General features: G+C 37.9%; 1 protein-coding gene across 1 annotated transcript in view; it reads right to left on the bottom strand.

The window, feature by feature from the left end:
- Positions 1–18,415, bottom strand: part of ICE2 (interactor of little elongation complex ELL subunit 2) — a 61,343-nt gene that overhangs the window by 8,640 nt on the left and 34,288 nt on the right. The window contains exons 11-14 of the mRNA XM_084873197.1: positions 17,928–18,103; positions 12,364–12,493; positions 7,786–7,870; positions 6,382–6,432 (exon numbers count right to left, since the gene is read on the bottom strand). Coding sequence (XP_084729323.1) covers positions 6,382–6,432; positions 7,786–7,870; positions 12,364–12,493; positions 17,928–18,103 — 442 coding nt within the window. The remainder of the gene's footprint in view (positions 1–6,381; positions 6,433–7,785; positions 7,871–12,363; positions 12,494–17,927; positions 18,104–18,415) is intronic.

Genomic DNA, 18,415 nt, shown 5'->3' with positions numbered 1-18,415 from the left:
TTGGACGCCTTCCAGACATCCTTCCTGACAAAGGTGGGGCCTGGGCAACGCCGCCCGCAGTCCTGGGCGCCTGCGGCAAGCCTGGGCAAAGCTGTCGGGGCTTTTGGGAGCCTGTGACCAGCCCGGGCAAAGCTTACTGTTCCTGTTTCTATTACTCTTTACCCTTTAGGAATGTTTCCAGGCCTCGGTGGTGTTGGTGTTGGCGCTGGCCTTGGCTGCAGCAGTGGCAGCAACACAGTGAGGGGCATGTTTCACTTCAAGGAAATTCCTAAATTGCCCTGAATTCACTCACAGATGGTGGTTGGCCTGGGGGTTGCAGGGGCCTGCAGCCGGCCAGAGGGAGGGAAGTCTGGGTCCTGGGTGCAGGGGCAGAGGCAGAGGAGGTTAGGGGTGATCAGGCAGGCAGGTTAGCGGTTAGGAGCCAGAGGTGATTGGGCCTAAACTGGCAGTCAGACATCCCCCGAGGGGTTCTGAATTAGAGAGGGTGCAGGCCGGGCTGAGGGACCATTCCCACAGGCACAAATTTCGTGCACTGGGCTTCTAGTCAAATATATATTTTCCCTTAGAAAACTTTAAGGAATTCAGTGTATCAACATAAAGAACTAAAAGAATATAGTTAATATACTGTGCTTTCTTAGGATTTCAAACTCTTCTAGCTCAAAAGTGCTAAGGAGAACATCAGTTTCCCCCCCATAATATGTCATTAAAAATAAGAATTAATCATACTTCAGTGTTAAGGATCTGCCTACAAACCTGATAAGTTATGTTTTCATTAAGTCTTTAAACAGAAAAGTAATAGATATAGATCAAGACGGCACAGAAAATTATTCTTACCCTCTGGAGAATTTCTTTCCCAAACCATCACTTTCTATTTCCATATAAGGAAATGAATAATAGTTGATTTGGTAATAGGAATAAATGATATTTTAAAGATTGACATTTCATCAATGAAAATCATAGTTTAACCAACTTCACTAAAAATAAGGGTGCCTTTTGGTTTACAGAAAGAATTTATAAAAATGAGATAGGTGCTCCATAGAAGAGGATCTTAAAAGTGCCACAAAAGTACAATGTACACGATGAATAAATGGCCTCCCAAAATGCCTATATCTTAAACCCTAGAATCTGTGAATATGTTACATTACATGGCAAAGGGGAATTAAGATGGAATTCAAGTTTCTAATCAGTTGATTTTTAAGTAGTAAGATTTTCCTGTTATACCTTAGTGGGCCCATCCTAATATATAAAAAGCCAGGGGCTGTCACGACTGAAATAACTGGACAGATGACTGAACAGCAGGCTGCATAGGGCAACAAGGCTGACAGGGGGGTTAGGGAGGGATAACCAAATAACTGAACAGCAGGCTGCGTGGGGTGACCAGGTAGGCAGGGGGAGCAGTTCGGGGCAGCCATGCTGGCAGCAGGGGCAGTTGGGGGTGACCATGCTGGCGGGGGAGGGTCGAGGGGGCAGTTAGGGGTGATGAGGCCAGCAGGGGGTTTAGTGAGTGATGACCAGACAAATGAACAGTAGGCTGCATGGGGCAACCAGGCGGGGGGGGGGGGGGGAGGGGGTGGGAGGTGGGGGGGGGTAGGAAAGTTGGTAGGAACCGGGCTGGCAGGGGAGGCCAGTTAGGGCGACCAGGCCAGCAGCAGGGGCAGTAAGCGGCAACCAGGCTGGCGAGGGAAGGCAGTTAGGTGCTACCAGGTCGGCAGGCAGAGGCAGTTATAAGTTAGAGGTGATCAGGCTGGCAGGAGGGGCAATTAGGGGTGATTAGGCAGGCAGGCTGGCCGTTAGGAGCCAGCAATCCCAGATTGTGAATGGGATATCTGAGTGCTGTTTAGGCCCAATTCCCGGGCAATTGAACATTCCCTGAGGGGTCCCAGATTGGAGAGGGTGCAGACTGGGCTGATGAATTTCATGCATTGGGCCTGTAGTTATAATCAGAAGAGTCTTTATATGTAGAAAAGGGAGGCAGAAGACACTCAGAGGGAGATGTGACTGTGGAAGAGGTCATAGTGAAGTGATGTGAGGAGGACTCAATTTAGCTTTGAAATTTTGAATATGAAGGAAAAAGGGCATGAATCAAGGAAACAGGTAGCCTCTACAATACACAAACATCAAGGAAACAGAACACACCAGAGCCTTACAGAAAAGAAGCCCTGTAATGCCTTGATTTTAGCCTAGGAAGACCTGTTAAGACTTCTTGACTTATAGAACTATAAGATAATAACTGTGTTGTTCTACAACACTAATTTTGTGTTTTTTGTTTGTTTGTTTGTTTATATCTGCAGTAGAAACCTAATACAAAAAACTAAGGTAATGATAATAAAATGTCATAGAAAAACCTAAAGACTCTACCAAAAAACTACTAGATTTAATAAGTGAATTAAAGAAAGTAGCAGGATATAAAATTAACATCCAGAAATTGATGGCATTTTTGTTTTGTAAATCTCATCTGAGTATATTTTTTCAATTGATTTTAAATAGAGTGGGGGGGGGGGAGTGAGGGAGAGGGTGAGGGGGAGGGAGAGAGAGAGACAGAGACAGAGACATTGATGTTAGAGAGACATCTATTAGGTGCCTCCCACATGTGCCCTGAAAACTACAGAACATTGAAAAAAGAAATAGAGGAAGATACAAACAAGTATATGGAAGCATATACTGTGTTCATGGATTGAAAGAATAACATCATTAAAATGTCCCTACTACCCAAAGCAATCAGCAGACACAACGCAATGCATATTAAAATACCAATGGCATATTTCAAAGATCTAGAACAAATATTCCAAAAATTTATATGGAATGAAAAAAAAAAAAAAACTTGAATAGCCTCATCAATCTTGAGAAAGAAGAACAAAGTTGGAGGGATCATAATACAGTAGGTCCTTGGGTTCCGTCAGAGATCCGTTCCTATGGTGCAATATAAGGCTATTTTCACTGTAAGTTGGAACCCACCTACATAAGCACCTACGTCACTCACATGGAGCATATACACAGCAGTAATGAGGTAAAACAGTAAAAATAAATTAATTAATTAATTAATTAATTAAAAGGAAGATAACAATTCCTGACCTTTACTTGTAAATAATAAAAAGCATAATGTACATATGTTGAAATGAGGGAATTTTTTAAAAAATAAATAAATGGGAGATGGTGATGTAACCACAAAATGAGTCCCATGTAATCCTAACCCAAGGATTGTCTGTACCAGATATCAAACTATACAAACAATGCAATTTTAATCAAAACAGCCATGTACTGACACAAGAACAGGCATATAGAAAAATGGAATAAAGCAGAGACCCCAGAAATCAACACTCACACCATTATGGTCAAGTAATGTTTGACAAAGGAGGCAAGAGCATACAATAGAGTAAAGACAGTATTTTCAAAAAATGGTGTTGAGAAAATTGGACAGGTACATACATGCAAAACAATCCCGCCCCCCAGCCCCCCCCCAAAAAAAAAAACAACAAAAAATGAAAAAGGAATTAAACCACCAACTTACACTATACACAAGAATAAATTCAAAATAGATAAAAAGCTTAAATGTAAGCCATGAAGCCATAAATATCTTAGAAGAAAATAGAGGCAGTAAAACCTCAGACATGTCATGTAGCAGTATTTTTGCAAATACATCTCCTAGGACAAGAGAAACAAAGGTAAAAATAAACAAATGGGATAACACCAAACTAAAAGCTTCTGTACAGCAAAAGAAACCATCAACAAAATGAAAATGGAACCCATTGTATGGGAGATTATATTTGCAAATGACATATCTGATAAGGGGTTATTTTCCAAAATATATAAAGAACTCATACAACTCAACACCAGGAAGACTAACGATCCAATTTAAAAATGAGCAAAGTGAATAGACATTTCTCCAAAAAGGACAGATGGACAAGAGACATATGAAAAAATTCTCAAGGTCATTAATAATTAAAGAGATGAAAATAAAAACTATAATGAGATATCACCACACACCTGTCAGAATGCTACTATCAATAAATCAACAAATAACAGAGCTGGAGAGGATGTGGAGAAAAAAGAACCATAGTACACTGCTGGTGGGAATGCAGACACTATGGAAAACAGTATGGAGTTGAAAATGGAAATGCCCTTTGATCCAACAATTCAATATATATATTTACTGTTTCACCTCATTACTGATGTGTATTTTTTTTTTTTTTTTTTTACTGTTTCACCTCATTACCTCTGGGAATTTATCCTAAGAGCCCCGATACACCAATCATAAAGAATATATGCTCCCCTAAATTTATTTACAATAGCTAAGATCTGGAAACAGCTCAAGTGCCCATTAGTGGATGATTTATTCACTCATCTGTGGTACATTTACATCATGGAATATAGCTAAACTTTGCTTATAAGGAACTAATTCAGGTGAGGGGGTGTCTATTAAAGCCAAAGTCTGTTATATAATAAAGTGGTTTTCCAAATATGTAAGTTAAAAAATTGATAAATTAGTTCACCTGTTTTTACTTATGTAGACATGTTTGTGTCATTAAAATCAAAATGTATGAAAGTTTACTTTCATTGAAAAGTTTTCTATATGTATTACTGTAATTTTAAATTTATAATTTAAAATAGGTCTAGTAAATGTGTGCATTCACCAGTCACCTCCAGTGACAAAATAAATGCATACAGCGAGGGCATGGCACAGCACATATGGAAACACCTGCTGGCAGGCATCCAATTGCTGCAGAAAGTCACGCCATGCCACAACAATCAATAACCTCCGTGGTAATTGATCACATGCTAATCATTTGCTGAACATTGTTCTTGCAGAAGATAGCTGTCAATATGTAATATGTATTTACGTCGGTGAAATTAACACAGTATTTTTCCCAACATATGGCTTATAAGCAAAAATTTATTAAAAATAACAATGAATTAGTAACAATAACAAAAAATCTTTTAATTTAATTATAAGCAAATCTTGTTAAAAGCATTTTAATATCATTAGGGTATTAATTTTCACATATAACATATGGACTGGAAATTCTGTCTGTTAAATCTGAAGTCCACAAAAATCAAGAGTTTATGGTACTATGCTGCTGTAAAAAAGAAGGAATTCTTACACTGTGTGACAGCACAGACCTGGGGATTATAATGCTAAGCAAATAAGCTGATCAGAGAAAGACAAATATCACATGATCTCACTTATAGGTCTGAGTCAAATGAACAAAATAAAATGACAAACAAAATGGGTCAAAAGCCATGGATACGTAGGATAAATTGACATATATCAGTAGGGAGAAGGGTGGGAGGGATGAGAAGAGATTAACCAAAGAACATATATGCATAGCCTATGGACACAGACAATAGTGTGGTGAAAGCTTGGGATGGGGTGGGAGCTGGGTGGAGTGGGTTAGAGAGGGAGAAAATGGGAGATACCTATAATACTCTTAACAATAAATAAATTTTTTAAAATTTTTTTATATATATGCATTGTGTTTTATATGAATAACAGAATATAGAAAATAAGAATCCCGCTACAGAATCACAGAATCTGAGAACTGAAAAGTACTTAGAAAATAACTGAACTCAACACCATCATTTCATAATAATTAGGAGAGTTAGAACTTTGAGATTTTTTACCAGACTCTTGAATTGTTTGTTTTTAAGTTTATCTTTTGGTAAGGGCATAACAGAAAAACCCAAAAGTTCATGTAACAAGTTCACTTACTTAGTTTGATAAATGATCGGGTGGAGAATCCATATTCTAATATTTGCCATGGACCTAATGATTTTTGATCACTAGTCTATGTTGCTTCCTTACCCTAAAAATGTGAACAATATAACTATGGTAGACTAAATAATGGTCACCCAGGATGGCCACATTCTAACCTCGAGAACTGTTAATGTTACACTTAATGGCTTTGCAACTGTGACAAGGAAAGCAGAAATATGAGTGATTTGCTTTGAAGATGGAGAAAGGAAGCAAAGTAAAGGGATACAGGTAGCCACTAGAAGCTGAAAATGAAGGCAAGGAAATGACTGTCCCCACAGAGCCTCCGGAAGGAACCAGCCCTGCTGACATGAGTTTAGTCCAGGGAAAAATTATTTCAGATTTATGACTTGCAGAGCTGTAAGATAATGCATTGTGTTGTTCTCAGCCACTAAGTTTGTGGTAGTTTGTTACAGTAGCAATAGGAAGCCAATAAAATAAGCCTTATAGAAAAACGTAAATGATATCTTTTTAGTTATATTTTCACAACTTTAACTTTGACACACACACAAAAATAAATCTTCTGGGTTATATTATATTTATTCCTAACAGCATAAACTCAAAGTTTGTATTCTTGAATTTTCATCCAAGAAAATCAGACATATCAATGAAACTGTCCAAAAAATACTTACCTAGTTAATTTCTTTAGAATGTGTTGAAGGATATTAAATAAACTTGAAATCCTAGAGAATTGAAGAAATTAATGTATAATTAAACAACAAAAAAACCCTTTCTCTTAACAATTATAGCTCTAGGAAGAGAAATGCCCTCAGTAACAAAGAAAACAGCTGAGATAGTGTAAAACACAGAATACCAAAATTTATTTCTAATTTGAGTAAATTATAATAATACTTATTTTTTGACATTTTTTTGAGTTTTCTTCAAAATCACCAAGGACTGGCTTTTGGTAGAGCAGTTGTAAGGAGATCAGTACTTTATGTTCAAATTATAAAATTTTAAAAATGTTCAGATGTTTTTAGCAAAACCAATCTGAGTAAGAGCTTAACTTTTAGAGATGGTCCTGAATTAGCTTCCAAAGAAATTGAGAGATACTTTAAATTGAGAGAAACTGAGTGATGCAAGAGAAGCCACTGACAGGGGACAGGATAAAAACAAATGAAATGAATTTCTTTAGTATCTTTTCTAGACCTAAACTCATTTCCTTTCTTATTTATTTAAAAATGGTTTTCACTGGGTGATGTGGGACAGGTGTTGAATAATGTACACAAAAACTTTACATATGTAAATGTATGTAAATGTGATGTATGAAAAAGCTTTACATAGGTTACCCCTGGAAAGAAGCAATTCTTCTAATTGAAGTGGACATTTATAAGTTCAAGCAGAGAAATAAAGTTTGAAAAACTGTGTCAAGCCTCAAGGCTGGAACTATGCAACTAGTGTAAATCAGGACAATTTTTCATCCTAAGTGGTAAATCAAATATATTATCTACCAAGCCTGTCACTAGCTTAGCTGTGTGCTCCAGGGCAAGTCAGAGTCCCAGTTTCCTCACATATAAAATGGAGATATACTACCACCAGTCTTTCCTAGAAATTTGGGAGATGCAAATTACATAATGTTTATAAGTTATTTCCATTGCATTTGTATTGTTCTGAGTACAGTAAATTCATTTCACTCTGATGCACAGAAACGCTAGGTAGAGGGACAAATTTAGAAATTAGGATGTCTAAATAAGTATATACAATCCTGAGAGCTAAGAGTCTGTGACTGTCCTTTTCTTTCCCATCCCTGAAAAAGGGTGCAATATTTGGTTCTGTGCATCTCCAAGGTGATGGCCTACTCTCTTGCTCCAGCCTCCTCCTGTCTTAAATAGAAAGACTGGTGCCACTAGCATTATGTTTAATTTGGAGATTGAGATTAATATGGATAGATCACAAATTGGGTCAGGAGAAGCTTCAATGTATAAAAGGCTCAAACGTTTTGAAAATGGAAGGATTTAAACTTGAACAGTATTTAGAAATAAAATTTGTGATATTAACAAGTTTAAAAGTTACTACCACAAAATAAACTTTCTTACTTGAGTGCTGAAATTTTTTCTTTTAATTCTTCTGAGGTAATTTCTTCTAGCAGGAAAAGCTTTGAAGTAAAAGCATCGATATGACCTAAAATAAAATATAGAACTTAAAAATAATTGCAGCATTTAAAAAACTAAACAAGTTATCCAGTCTCTTCAAAGATCTATAATATTCTCTAATAATAAAAGCACAATATGCTAATTAGACCAGATGTCCTTCCAGATGTCCTTCTGGATGAAGCTGGGCCTGCGAGGGAAGCCTGGGTTGTGGATGCCTGCTGGTAGCCGAGAGAAGCCTGGGTCCCGGGTGCTGAATGCATGAGGGAAGCCAATGCCGGCAGCCAGGGGAAGGAAGTTCTACTCTTGCATGAATTTTGTGCATTGGGCCTCTAGTGTTTTTATAAAACTGTAATAACTATAAAGAAACTTTACATTCCAAGAATTGTTTTAAAAATGTGCTGAATGGAAAAAGGGTAACATGCGTCAACACCAAAAAAAAAGGAGAGAAATAATTTCTCAGCCCACAATCTATATATATAAAATCTTAATATTCAAATAGACCAACCAGTTGAACAACCAAACAACTGGTCACTATGACATGTGCTGACCACCAGGGTCATGCACAGAACATGGAGGGCATCAGCCGAGACGGGATGGTGGAGCAGGTGAGTGGAGGCTGTCATTGGGGCGAGTCTCTGGTGGTTACTGAAAATTCTTTGCTCTTGCGCACCACAGTTCCCTGCCTGGCACCAGCCCTGATCACCCCTCAGGGCTTCACCTCCCCCTGCTCCTAGGGGCAATTGGAGCCAGCAGCCACCTCTTGCACTTGCAGCCAGCGCTGGAGCCTCTGCTCACACCCAATGCCAGCACCCGGTGCCGATCCATATCACTTGGCGCTGTCAGCAGGTGTGAGCAGCAGCTGCCGGCCCCTATCGCCTCTGAGGGCTTCTTCACCTCCCCCTACTTCTGAAGGGCAACTGGGGCAGCAGCAGCACCTGCCACTCGCACCCGCTGCTGGTGTTGGTATCAATTGCTCTGCACCATCAGTGGGTATGATTGGGCCAACGCCATCAGCTGCACTGGCTGCCAACAGAGAGGGGACCGGGGGTCATGGCAGGAAGGGGCAGGTGGTGCAGAGGATGAGCCAAGACTCTCCCCTCCCCAGTGTGCCCACCACAGCCTATTGGCCCACATTTCCTTTCAAGGTGCACAAATTCATGCACTAGGCCCCTAATTTAAGAATAACAACTTAAAATATTGGAGCTTCTAGTTGCTATAAAAGTTGAATTTTTATGGAGATACAATTTTTAGAGAAATATTGTATTTATTATCAAAGCAAATGAATAAAATTTATTTTGGACACTCTCTACACATCTCTAAGACATACTTGGTTCTTAAGATAAAAATCCTATATAATAAAAACCTAGGTAGCTTTGTGCAATGCTGTCACAAGATGGCCACTGCAATGTCATCACAAGATGGCAGACACAAGATGGCCGGCAGGGGAGTGCAGTTGTGGGCGATCAGGCCAGCAGGGGAGGGCAGTTGGGGGAGATTAGGTTGGCAGGGGAGGGTAGTTGGAGGTGACCAGGCCTGCAGGGCAGGGCAGGTAGGAACGATCGAGCCAGCAGGGGAGAGCAGTTGGGGACAATTGGGTTGGCAGGGGAGCAGTTAGGCATCAATCAGGCCAGCAAGGGAGCAGTTAGGGAGTGATCAGGCAGGTAGGCAGGCAAATGGTTAGGAGCCAGCAGTTTCGGATTGTGAGTGGGATATCTAACCTGGCAGTCGGACATCCCCCAAGGAGTCCCAGATTGGAGAGGGTTCAGGCCAAGCCGAGGGAAAGGCCCTCTCCCTCCCCACCATCCCTGTGCATGTACCAGGCCTCTAGTTAAGATTATAAAAAGCCAGCTTAATTATTCACAATAACCAATATGTGAAAAGAACTTAAGTGTTCATCAACAGAAGAATAAAGAAGATGTGATATACTACATATACATATATATCAAGAGGAAGAAGGAAATTCTGCTATTTATGACAATAAAGATAGATCCTGAGGACATTAAGCTAAATGAAATGAGTTAGAGAAAGATAAATACTGCATGGTTATTACTTGTACAGAAAATATAAAATAAATAAATAAATAAAAGAAGTCAAATTTTTTAGAAATATAGAGTAGAAAAGTCAGTGATTCCCAGAGAAATAGGAAGAGGTTGGTGAAAGGGTACAACATTCAGCTATAAGATAGATAAGATCTAAGGATCTAATGTATAAATGGTAATTATAGTTGATAATACTATTTTATAATTAAAATTTGACAAAGTAGAACACAAATGTTCTCATTAAAAATATAAATATGTGAGGTGATGTGTTAATTATCTATATGGGAGAAATCCTTTTACAATGTATAGGTATATCAAATCATCAACATGTACAGTTTAAATATCTTACTATTTTGTCAATTATACCTCTGTAAAGCTGAAAAAAAAAATCTGGCTTATTTTTAATTAAAGCACACATAAAATTTCTTATGGTTAAACATAAAATCAAAACAGTTTATTCCAAGTTTTACGTTCTTCTGAATATGGCATAATTCCATAATTCCAAAAAACAAAATGGCAAATTTTCAAGATGACAATTCTATTTTAAAAAGTAATTCATAGAGACAGACTTATAGTTAGAGAGCATTAGGGGTGAAGGGTGAGGGAAGGAAAGTGTGGCAGGAACTGGGATAGAGGGACTGAACAAAAGAAAAAAAATGAGAGAACTCATGCACATGGATAACAGTGTGGTGATTGGGGAGGGGGATGGGTAGAGGTGAAAGAGGTCATAAAGGAGATAAATGGTGATGAAATAAGTAAGTAAGTAAGACATAAATAAAATGTGGGCAAAAGCCCTGATTAGATATTTCTCTGAGGAAGACATACAGATGACCAAAAGACATGAAAAGTTGCTCAACATCACTAATCAACAGAGAAATGTAATTCAAATCCAAAATTTCATCAGATTATTAAACTGCTTATTTTGAAAAGATAGATTCAAAAAACCTAAAGTAGAAAGCAATAAGTCATTAGAACAGTAAAAAAAAAAAAAAAAAAAAGATAATTATTGAGAGATCACAGGAAGAAAATGACTTAATAGAGGGGCAACTAGAGTTGGCTGGGATGGATCGAGATGTGTGAGATTAGGCATTTCATGGGAGGGAACAGTATCAATGATTCTTCCTGTGAATTATGTTAACTATACATGAACCCAGCTAACACAAATTAAATCCCTGCCTAACTACCTGCCCCCAAAAGATGCAAAATAAAAACAAAGAAAAAATATTTCATCAGTGTTTGAGATTTTAGGTTGGCTGGCATGGTTCAGTGGTTGAGCATCGACTTATGAACCTGGAGGTAATAGTTCGATTCCTGGCCAGGATACATGCCCAGGTTGTGGGCTCGATCCCAGTGTGGGATGTGCAGGAGGTAGCTAATCAATGATTTCTCTCTCATTGATGTTTCTATTTCTCTCTCCCTCTTCCTTCCTCTCATCAATAAAAATACATTTTAAAAAATATTAGAGCTGAAACTGGTTTGGCTCAGTGGTTAGAATGTTGGTCTGCGGACTGAGGGGTCCCAGGTTCGATTCAGGTCAAGGGCTGTACATTGGTTGAGGGCACATCCCCAGTGGGGGGTGTGCAGGAGGCAGCTGGTCGATGATTCTCTCTCATCAACGTTTCTGACTCTCTATCCCTTCTCTCTGTAAAAAAGTCAATAAAATATATTTTTTTAAAAATTAGAGATTTCAAAAACAATCCTATATAATAAAAGCCTAATATGCTAAGTGTCTGGTCATCTGATCAGCCATTCAACCAAAGCATAATATGCTAATGATATGCTAAGGCCACTCATCTACTCGCTATGACGTGCACTGACCACCAGGGGGCGGTTGCTCTGACCAGTAGGTTAGCTTGCTTCTGGGGTCTGGCCGGGACTGAGCGAGAGGGCCAGATATGGCCTGGAGCCCTCCCGTGATCCCTTCTTGGCTGGCCAACCTCCCACATCCGTCCCTGGCCCCAATCGTGCACTGAGGAGGTCCCTCAGCCTGGTCTGGCCCTCTCGCAATCTGAGAACTCTTGGAAAATGTTGAAGAGCCAGTTTAGACCCAATCCCACAGACCAGGCTGAGGGACCCCACTGGTGCACAAATTCGTGCACCAGGCCTCTAGTATCATTATAATTTTAAAAACATTTCAAAGTATATGCTTAAACCAATTAAAAAGTACTTTTAAAGAAGCTCATTAGAAATCACCTCTATATTTTTAGTCACTAACACTATTAAAGTATTTTAAAAATAAAATAACTTGGTTGACATTCATGTACAACTAAATAGATAAGGGATAAGAGGGAAATTAAAACATTTGAGATCATCAGTCTCACACTGCCATGTAACTCTAGAGTAGGGAATGGTGTTTTAATAGGAATGTTAACAATCAGAAAACTAAAAACAAAGCGTATAGAATAAACATTTATAATTGAATAAAAAAGTATGTACTTACAAGAGAATAAAAAAGGAGAATAAAGACTCTTATATAACTTACCAATGTAAAAGGAGCTGTTGGAATGCAATAAACTTTCAGTCCATAGGCGACACAGTTCACTTTCAGTCAGAGCTTCAGCTCCATAACAAGCTTGATACTCCACTTTTGGAAGAACATAAACTGGGACTTGCTGCAATGTAAGGTTATACTCTTTCACAAAGTTCCATTTATTTACAAATATATTTGCCTATACAGTTTTGCCACTTTCAAAATGCTTTCGAGTAATTTTATTTGATCCTTGCAAATACAGTGGGGTTCAGACAGAAAGACAGATAGAACCCTTGTGGGTGAGAAGTGGATGAAAAAGAGATCCTAACCACCCCTTCCCCTGACAGCCCCAGCCCAGGCAGTATTCCTCTCCACATGTGCCCCTTGATTTAATTTTATTGCTAGAAGCATTTTATTGTATAATAATTCTTCAGCAACAGGAAATCTGCATTTACTTCCGCCAGAGAATGTGTCTGACAGCATAAACCTTGAAACAGAGCCTCTGATACACAATTGCCCAAAGGTTAAAAACCAGCTTCTGGAAGCAATGACTATAAAATATACTAGAAACTCTCAAGAGGATAAAAAAAAAGTTACTAGTTTTGCCCCTTTAAAGCATTAGTCACATTATCTAAGGCTTAAGTAGTCTGATCAGCTTGTTTTCATTCTATGAATGTATGAGCATCCATACCTACATTAACATCTGTGAATGTCATTAGTTTCATTAATATAAAAGCTTTATTCTAGACACTAACCACCTGGAAAGTTATAGATTTAGAGTTTATTGGTCAGGACACTAAATAGATTAGGTAAATGACTGTACCCATTATTGGTTTAAAGGAGGGTATGCAAGAAAATACATGCTTGTGAAATATCACGTTAGTCGTGTTCACTGTGCTCATGTTATCTTATTTCTGACAAAGAAAATTCTACTGTTAATAGCAGCAACTTCATTTCCAACTGCAGGAGAAACACATGATTTATGGAGCTTACTCAGAGCGATATTGCTACATAGTACTTTGAAATTATACTAAGCTGTCACTATTTATATACTTGAAAATATTTCATAAATGTTTCAGAATTCCTGATTTTCACAAAGTGGGCATTTTAATGAGCTTTGCACAATGGTGGTAAGAACAATTCAAATTCAGTAAAATTTCTGTTAACAAGTTTGAAGGTTTTTGACTTATATGACTATATGATAACATGAATGTTATAAAACTCTAAAGTAGTGTTTTTTAAATTTCAATGTGCATAGGAATAACCTGGTAATATTATTAAATTGTAGAATCTGAGGTGAAGACTAAAGTTTTGCATTTTTAAAAAGTTGTTATTCCAGGGACCAAACTTTGAGTAATAAAGCCCCTCAATTTAATTTTATTGCTAAGAGTATTTTATTGTATAACTAGAGGTTCAGTGCATGAAACTCCTGCACAGGTGGAGTCCCTAGCCACTGCCAGAGGCCGGCCGGGTACTCTCTCCCATCCCTCAGCCACCTGCCACTGCCGCCGGCAAGCTGGGGCCTCCTTCCCTTCCCCTGGCTACCAGCCACTACACTGGCCAGAGATTCCCTCCCTTCCCCCAGCCTCCTGCTGCCACTGCGGGTGGGCCTACCAGGGCCTCCCTCCTTCCCTCCAGCAATCCCCACCCCCTGGTCAACTTCCGAAAGAACTCCAGTCAAGGGGATACTTTGCACACTACACTTTTATTATATAGGACGAGAGGCCCAGTGCACAAAAGTTCTTGCACTGGGTGGTGCGTCCCTCAGGCTGGCCTGCGCCCTCTCTCGGTCCGGGGGCCTTCAGGGGATGTCTGACTAACGGCTTAGGCCTGCTCCCTCCGGAAGGCAACCGGTGGGCCAACCAAGCCCCCCCGAACGCCCCTCTGCCACTGCTGGTCACCGTCGCTCCCGTGATCGCTGTCTGCTCCCTCTGCCCACAGGCAGCCACCCTGGCTGGCCTGGCACAGCCTACTCACAGGCCCCACCCCTCCATCAACCAGTGGTTCAGCCGTTTGGTCAATTTGTATATTAAGCTTTTATTATAAAGGATAATTCTTTAGCAATGGGCAACCTGCATTTAAAATTATTTATAGCTGCAAATAGTAGCTAGAGATAAAGAAACGAAGATCCAGGTGGCTCAGTTGATTGGAGCACCTACTTATATACCAGAATGTTGTGGGTTTGATTCCCAGTCAGAGCACACATCTAGGTTGTGAGTTTGATCCCTGGTCAGGGCATGTATGGGAGGCAATTGATGGATGTCTCTCTCTCATATCGATGTTTCTCTCTGTATCTCAAATCAACAAACATATCCTCAGGTGAGGATTTAAAAAAAAAAAAAAGAAGGCCCAAAGGGCTAAGGCATTTGCTTAATAGCCAGTTTACAGCAGGGTTAGGAAAAGAACAACTGATTAAGAAGACCCCTTTCTGAATCATGACTAGATAACAGTGTTAAGATTTTTTTTAAATAAGAAAATATTACTGTTTCTGAAAATAAAGTACTTTGAATAGTTAGGAGGATTTTTTTTGTTAGTAACTGCCATATCTGATTCTGGCTTTAAATTCTGTATGTATTCTACTGCCATCTCCAGGAAGCCACAGGAAAGAAAGTCTGAATATTTTATCTTAGTATTCCAAATTAAAGTGAAAGTTTAAGTGCAATCAAAGTTTACTAACTATAAAAATTAAATCTAGTATTTCCTTTCTCCCTTGATAAGTAGCTCCTACAGTATTTTCCCCAAGTGAAAGCTTTCTTGGTTCTCTGTCTTCCAATTTTTCACATAAACCTTTTAAACTTTCACATACATTTCTAAATAGATACTTCAAAGTTATTTCCTGACACTAATCCCACTGGATTCATTCTATTTAAGTACTTTCAATATCTTTTTTCCTCACCCTAGAATACCAATATAAATTACAAAATAATTGGATATAAATTTTTGAATTATTTTAGAATATATCTCTTAGGAAATTTGGTAAACTGATACAGATAATATCAAATCATTCAAAGTTACTTGGTGTGGATTTCATGACTCTGGATATAATTCAATACGTTCTTGCTTCATCTTGTGATGCAAATTAGCTCTTTTTATTTCATTCCATCATTTAAGACTGGCTGCTGTTTTAAGTTCTCTAATGTGCAGTTCTTATTAAGCAGCATTTTTTGGACATCAGAGTTTGAAGAAACTTCTATAACATATTTTAAAGCTTTATCTAAACAAGTTGATTTTTAAATAGGAAATATTGATGAGGAAGATTTTAACCTAGTTGTAAACAATACCACTCCAAAATGTCTCAAATTAGTGCTTCAGCTTCCCTAAATTAACTTTATCAACATTTCCCTCCTTCTTCACCCCTAAAGTTTTCTCATTTACTCAATACCAATTTATTGAGTTTCTATGGTTTAAACATTTGGGAGAAACAGAGAGACATGATTCCAAGGGGAACACATTTTGCTAAGGATTTAAACGATATGTACTAAACTATTACATGACTGGTACCATCTGATAACTATTCACTGAAAATTTTTATCTTTTACTCTGGGTTTGACACACTCAAAGGCTATCCAGATATTCTTTGGATATGTTTTGATATATTTTTATGAAGGATGGAGTCTCTACTATAAAGTTTTGTTTTTACATTTATAAATTTGACTTCAGTCAAATGAATGACAATGACTTCAGAAATTAAAAAAATATCCAAAACATTCCTAGGCTATTCTTACTTAAGAGACACTGGCCATCAATGTTTGAGTGTTATAAGCTATCAGATCACTACAAAGTGGTATGTATGGGTTCATAGGGTAGAAAGTGAAAGAAAAAAGGTTATCTCCCAATAAGTCAAAGACGGTAAGTAAGAGAAAGATATAATACCTTGAAAATTTAATCCACAGCATTGATACTACATATATTTAAGATGTTCATGCTGTGGCCATTAAATTGATCATAGTAAAATACATATAAAACAGAAAAATTAGCAAATAAAGTAAAAAAATTTTTAATACAGAGAATATCAATGTTCAATGTGTAATCTTTTGCTATTCCTTGACTTTCTCTTATTAAAAAAAATACAAAACTGCCTCATGAAATTAATTAAAAAGTCATTTGCTTTCAATTTCAAGTCTGAAATAGTGATAAAAACCCAATTATGAGAATTAGGAATTTAATAATTTATTCGAGACCTTTCTTAAGTTTAATAAAGGATAAAATATCATTAGCAAAAGATCCATCGAGTCCATTGGATTCTGGTGGACAAAGTATACACCAAAATCCCACAGTTAGCTTTAGAGTGTTTTCATGATAGACCCTGCTGCTATTAGATTAAAAAGGTTGACACTTTAATTTTCTTTTTTTCAGTTATTTCTTAATATGACTGATCTATAAGGATCAATGCTGGAACATGACAATTCTTAATTAATTTTAATCCCTACCTCCAAAGCACACTGACATTATAGAATGATCATTGGAAGATTGTTATTGAGTAGTAGGTTAGACAGAATGAGACAGATATTAAAACTTTTAAGACGTATACTATGACAAATGTACACAAAAGAAAAATTTATCTTAAAAAATTAGAGACTTCATTATTTCTTTTAAAAAATATATGTTTTATTGATTTTTTATAGAGAGGAAGGGAGAGAGATAGAGAGCTAGAAATGTCGATGAGAGAGAAACATCGACCAGTTGCCTCTTGCACACCCCCTACCGGGGATGTGCCTGCAACCAAGGTACATGCCCTTGACCAGAATCGAACCCAGGACCTTTCAGTCCACAGACCGACGCTCTACCACTGAGCCAAACCGGTTTCGGCTTCATTATTTCTTAATCAATTATAACATAGAAGGCTCCTCTTTATTTACCAAAATTCTGTGGTCACACACACAAATCAAACTAATCTGGAAAATAATTTCAAATATCAAATACAGAAAACTGTTGAAAGAGCCAATTATTCAAATTATACTAAAAAGTTTTTTAACTAAGGAAAATATTGATACCAAGCCCAAAAGAAACAAGAGGGGAAAAAGAAAGGAAAACATTTGGTCTTCTGACAATCCTGGCAAGAGTTTGACTAGGAGACAGAGTCCGATCGCTCACTATGACATGTGCCTACCACCAGGGGGTGATGTGGAACGAAGGAAGGCCCTGCCTGCCTGGCAGCTGGAAGGAAGGCCCCAGCTGGCAACCAGAAGGCCCCAATCAGCCCTGATAGCTGGCCAGGCCTAGAGACCCTACCTGTGCATGAATTTCATGCAATGGGCCTCTAGTATGTCATAATGAAAATCCAAATTCACAGAGAAAGCAGGAAAATATGTGCCAGTCTCAGTTAAATCTATGATGGGGCCATTATTCACAAAGTTTATACATATCATGCAAGAACATTATCAGCATTCATGACTAATTATATTTAATTCAGCACTTTCACTTAATAAAAATGTTTTCAGTATTTTACTAAAAATTCAACCTGGAAAAACTACTATAAGAGTGATCAATAACAAACTTCACAACAATGTAATGTTAGATATTTGAAGATTATTTACTTGGGCTACTACATCCCAACTCCACAAGTAACAACTTACTCTTCTGATTTTCTTCCGTTTTTTAGAACGTGGTCTGGTCTCTATCTTCTGGACACTGCATCGTACAAGTAACAACAGGTCTTGCAGGCTAAATAACTTGTAAACAAAATTTCCTTCCTGAGGAGCTACATATTCTGATGTATCTTCAACATAGTCCTGCAGTTCATATGGCAATCCTTTAAAAAGAATTATATCTCATTTTTATTTTAAAAGACATTAGTCGGTTATTCATCATAATCCAAGATAAAACAATTCAATGATCTACTTTTAAATTTCTGTCAACTTTAGCGTTCTATTTCCTCTGAGTACACCTTCACACTAGTACCATTTATGTTTATGTTTATTGGAACTGCAGCAAAACCAGAAATCAAAGCATTACAGTTCTTTTTCTTTTAACTATTATCTTAACTATTCCTAGGCAAAGTATACATTAATGAGACAACATATGAAGTGAAAAGGAAAGAAGAGTTAAAAAAAAGTCTTTTTCC

The sequence above is a fragment of the Pipistrellus hanaki genome (genome assembly GCF_964339955.1).
Source record: "Pipistrellus hanaki genome assembly, chromosome: 1".
NCBI lineage: Eukaryota > Metazoa > Chordata > Mammalia > Chiroptera > Vespertilionidae > Pipistrellus > Pipistrellus hanaki.
Note: the sequence above shows the minus strand (reverse complement) of the source record. Positions and strands in the feature narration are given on the sequence as shown.